The 5,238-nt window shown below is 60.3% G+C and overlaps 1 protein-coding gene across 1 annotated transcript in view; it reads right to left on the reverse strand.

Annotated features, from left to right (window-relative positions):
• DPP9 (dipeptidyl peptidase 9) overlaps positions 1-5,225 on the reverse strand; it is a 34,954-nt gene extending 29,729 nt beyond the window's left edge. The window contains exon 1 of the mRNA XM_006904224.3: positions 4,569-5,225. Within this exon, the coding sequence (XP_006904286.1) occupies positions 4,569-4,899 (331 nt within the window). The 5' untranslated portion in view covers positions 4,900-5,225. The remainder of the gene's footprint in view (positions 1-4,568) is intronic.
• Positions 5,226-5,238: the final 13 nt, after the last annotated feature.

Raw genomic sequence — 5,238 nt, forward strand, 5'->3', positions numbered from 1 at the left:
CTCTCCTTGCTCGGTCCCAAGTGACCCCAACGGAGCTTAGGGCACGTCAAGCTGACGTGCTGTCCCCAATCAGAAACACAATCACTTAAGCTCCTCCTACAGTGTCCCTAAAGACAGACCGCAGGCCAACAGTGCCTTCTGAGCCCTCGGGTCGAATAAACTAAACCCAGAGAGGGCTGGAGACTCACTGAGGGGTGTCAAGCGGGAGCCAGGACGGGGCCGGCCGAGCGGCCCAGAACCCACACGGCCCCAGCAACAAGCCCAAAGAGCCAAGCCAGAGAAACGCCTCACCGCCTAATTCCCCCGAAACTCCACGACCACAATTCAAGCCTTGCTCACAGCAGAGCAACAGATGGTGACGTCCAGGGCCCACGAAGGAGACCCCAGAAGCACAGCGCCTGGAAGAAGCACTCACAGAATCACGTGGCTTATTTCCACAGCAAAGAGTGATAAAATGATCTTGCCTCCAATCACTGCAGAGAGCCCAAGGAGCAAGAATGCAATCCAGGAGATGAGAGATGAAACGAAACATCGTGAAAGCGCCTAGGAATCTCCTAGATGCAGCCAGGCAGCCTGGGCTCCCAGACAGGCGAAGGCTCGGTGCTGTGGCCTGGCCCTCTGCTGCCCCTCTGCTCCCCGAAGGCAAAGCACTGGGGGGAAAGGAACAGGTGGACGGCATGGGACCCTGACGAGACGAGCCTGAGCCGGCCTCCCGTCCAGCGCCAGCCTGTGCTGGGCTTCTCCAGTCGAGAGTTTACACAGCTGGGAAATGAAATCGGATTGCAAGCCACTTAGGCCACGTCCACCTACACTTTCCTTCTGACAATTGGTAGGGCACCTCACAGCCTGTGACGCCACAGCAAACAGCACAGGACCTCCCAGTTCAGCCACTTTCAAGGCCCAGTAGTTCTATGATCGCTGTCTAAGCTGGTGCTCCAAGAGCTGGGGCCACCGCCCCCTGTGACCAGGGAAGCGGGCAGAAGACAAGAAGGAACTGGATTCTCAGCGCTGGCTGCAGGTCTGAGAGGCTGACCAGAGCGATGAGGCAGGAAGAGGGAGGTGAGGGGGGTCCACGCTCCAGAAGCACTGGCCCTCGGGGCACTCACTGCGCCCCAGGGGTTCCCAGGAAACAGTAGGCCACCCTCTGTCTGCTCTGGTGCTGCTCGCGGCACCGCCAGGGCCCCCAGCTTTCACAATCCGCCCTTTGAGCCAGCTGGCAGCTCAGCCCGAGTCCACGCAGGACCTAAGGCACATGAGGGGGAGGCGCGGGTCCCCGTCACTGGCTGAGCCCTGCCACATTCACCCCTCAGGAAACTGCCCATTTTCAGAGCCCGCGTCTGGAGAACGAGTCACCGAGTCACCACGCTTAAAGGTGCACCTGTATTCTAGAACCATCTTCGATTCCCTTCCTGCCTCCCCAGTCACTTGCACTTGATAAAAGCAGATGAGCCTGGAGTATTAGAAAACTGATACTGACATCCGTCAACTTGGTCGAGGAATTTCTACAGCCGGTGTGGCAGGTGGCCCAGGCCCTCGCAAGTGCCGTCTCCACCCCTGTGCACCATGGCCAGGCGAGCAGCCTGGTGGAGGCGTATGACCCTGGCTCTGGACGCAGGATGCAGGACGCAAGGACACAGTGGTCTCGCAGTCCCCGTCTGAGGGGCCCCGCGCCGCCCCGTCCCACACAGATGCCCTGTGTGGTGCGGAGGAGCCACAACCTGGGCGGAGCAGGAGAGATGGGGGTGAGCTCCCTGACGCTGCAATGTGAGCCCTGGGACCTGAGCCACTGACAGACACGTCCCTTCTCTGCGCCATCCCGACGACACCGGGCTTCACCAGGTACATCCAAGCCTGGCCCGAAGGCCTGGTGCCCTCCATGTGCCCCAAACAGTAAAGCCCAGCGCCCGCCGAGGAGGCAGGGGTCCCAGGAGAGCAGAGGAGCAGGTGGCGCTCAGAGCAGCGGGCTGCATGTCCTCTGAGGCCCTTTCTGTTCTCCCCAGACTGCTGGCCGCCAGCATTCTCCAGGCGCTGGGCTAGTGCAAAGCCATACTATAAAAACTCAGGGGTTCTAGGAAGGCCTGCCTCAGGAATTGGACATGAAGTGAGATCGAGAGTACCCCAAGACTGATGACTGATGCAGACTGGACCAGCTCAAGGGAGAGCAATGTCACCCCAAAAGAGGCAGCACAGCTCTGAACTGTTCTGGGCACACTTTGGAGTCTTTGCCAGGTCCACAGCCCCTGTACGGAGCTGCCCCGATCCACTGGGGTGGCCCTCGGAGCCTCCTGTGGACTTGGGGCACCCACCCACCCCAGCCGCAGACCCGCGCGCAGGCTGCCACCAACTGGACAAGTGGACGCCTGACCAACGCTGACCCGATCCGACGCCTTCTCCCAGAAACTTGGGGAAAGCTCGTCTGTTCCTGCTGGTGGCTAGGTCCCAAGGCAAAGCCCCAGGAGCGGGAGGCAGGCGGGCAGAGAGGGTGGGCTCAGGGGACGTACACGGGCCATGAGCCTGGGCTCCACACGGCTTGGGGTGCCACGTCATGAGGTCCAGGGTGGGGAGAGCGTCCTCCTATGAGGGCCACTCGGTGGCTCAAAGGAGCTCGGAGGAGTTCTGTCCCTTTCAGTAGCTCCGTGGGTGGCTGAACAGGGCTCCCAAAGATGTCACCGTCCTAATCTCCAGAGCTCTAATCCCCAGAACTCAAAAATGCGTTACCTTCTACAGCAAAAGGGACTTCAAAGATGGGATTAAGGTAAGGATCTTGAGCTGGGGAGATCAGCCTGGGTTATCCAGGTGGGCCCTACACGTGTGATCACATCGCGTAAGAGAGAGGCAGAGAGATTTCCGACACAGAGGAGGCGGCACTGTGACACAGATCACAGGGATGCAGCTATAAGCCAGGGAATGCGGCGGCCGCCAGAAGCTACGAGGCCAGGCCCGGGTTCTCCCTGAGAGCCTCCAGAGGGGTGCGGGGCAGCCGTCGCCACCTTGACTTGGGCCCAGATTAACCCACTTCAGGCTTCTGCTCTCCAGAACTGTGAGAGAACACATTTGGTTGTTTTAAGCCATAGAGACGGAAGTGCTTTGTTACAGTAGCGGCCCCAGGAAAGCCATACGAGTACCTCGACCAGGACAGAAGCCTGACTTTGTGCGGGTGGCCAAAGAAAGTGGGAGAAAGGGGTCAGGGGGCCACAGAACTGCAGGAAACAAGAGAAGAAACAGCCCGCCAGAGTCCGCGAGTCTTGGCCACTTCGGCCCCGACGGCCCAGCTCGCCCTTGTATGAACGAAATGTGAAGCGCATCGGCCTCATCTCTTGAGACTTTCCAGAAAGGGCCAGGCAGTAAACATTTCCAGCTTCACGGGACAGCATGACCTCTGTTGCAACCACGCTGGAAAGCTGCCACGGATGGAATGTAAACGACCAGGCGCGTTGGGCGCCAGTAAAACTAGTGTCCAAAAACAGCCGGCCGTGGTTTAATGGCTCCGTTAGAGACCGTGCCCCTTTCTGACTGTGCTGCCAACCAGCATCTGGTCTCCGCATGGGTCTCTATGAGGAGGGCCTGCACTGACTATGGGAAGGGGAGAGCCATCTGGTGTCCATCTTGGCCACGGTCATGGTCGTTAGCATGGAGTCAGCCTCAAGAGGCAGATGGCCTTCAATCGTTTGTTCTGTCATTCACTCATATTGACTGAGGGCCTGACCAGGCGCAGGCGCAGGCCCAGGGGCTGACGACACAGAGACTGAGCCAGCCTAGGTTGTTAAGGATGCTGAGGCCGAAAACCTGCCTTGGACCAACACTCATGTGTCACGTTGCTTTCAAACATGCTCGGAACTGTTCCTGTCTGCCCCGCGAGGCCTTTAGGCAAAGCAGGGCAGTGGCTCAGCAGATACTGACTGTCCCCACAGGACCAGGAGGGCAGGGCCGGAGGCCTACTGCTTGCCTGAGGGCTCCCATGCAGCCCAGCAGGGAACTGGAGCAAACAGCCTCAGAGATGTAGAAAGTGCTGCCCCCTGGCACTGTGGCACACACGGGAGGAGGAAGTGACTAGCAATTAACAGGCTCATCCAGTATCTGGGGCAGGGAAGGCGGGCAGACCGCCCTCTGCTGTGGGCCCTCAGGGCAGCTCTCCAGGAGCCTCAGGATCCTTCTCAATGCACTGCTCCAGCCACAGCCTACTGGAGTCACTGGTGACACTCACCGCTGAAGGAGTGTGCAGCTCACCAGCCCAGCCCGCCCAGTCCAGGGGGCTAGGAAGTGACTCAGGGATGGCTGATACTGGAAACAATCTTGGTGACTCAGGCCCAGTACCAGGCCGGAACCAGAGCACCCTGGAGTGTAGATGGGGCAGGGCTGCCCCCTTCTCCCCTCAGCCGCACATCCGACCCACCCAGAGGGCCCTTGAGCCAGCCTTCACCGCAAACATGCCGCCATGGGTGGCATGACAGTTTGCTCAGGCCAGGCCCGTCTGTTTGGACTTTCTACCTTCTGGAAACAAGGGGATTCAGGAAGGCCGCCCCAAGAATGCTGCCCGGGGGCGCCCCGGGGCCTGAGGAAGGGCTTACCCAGGTAGTAGAGGCGGTGGGAGTGGGGGCCGGACTCGTCCGTCTTCTGCACGAACTGGAAGTCGTGCGGGGCCTTGCTGACCACCATGCCCGAGCTCCTGCGGCTGCCGTGGATGATGGCCCGGAGGCCCTCCCACGAGTGCTTCTGCACCTGGAAGCGCGTGGCCGGCTCCTCCATCTCGACCGCGTCGCCCCGGTCGCACACTGGCGCCCCGGTGGCCATCCTCTCCGCCCCCTCGGAATTCAGCGAGAAGCTGTGAGGAGGAAGGTATGGGCGAGATGACTGGGAAGAGGAGCGGTACCCTGCGCTCCACACACGCCGCCTCCTCATCGCACTCCGACTCCCCCAGCCAGGCCCACGCCGGCTGCCTCCCTGCCCCCCGAGTATTTCTCAAACCGCTCCACGTCTCTCCAACAGCAAAACCAAACGCTGAGATCCGAGCCACCCTCGCCTCTTGGCTGAGTGACTGCCACCATCTACGGGTCAACTCTGCGACACCCAGCGCGAATGTGATCCCATCACTCAGGATCCTTCCTTGGTTTTCCACAGCCCCCAGGGTAAAATCCAGTCCTCGCCTCGGCCTTCTACGCTCTGTCCTCTGACTTCTGCCAGACTCTCAAGCCTCATCCCCTGTCATCGCTATGGCTCAGGCAAACCGGCCTTCTCCTG

The sequence above is a fragment of the Pteropus alecto genome, unplaced genomic scaffold (genome assembly GCF_000325575.1).
Source record: "Pteropus alecto unplaced genomic scaffold, ASM32557v1 scaffold30, whole genome shotgun sequence".
Classification (NCBI taxonomy): Eukaryota; Metazoa; Chordata; class Mammalia; order Chiroptera; family Pteropodidae; genus Pteropus; species Pteropus alecto.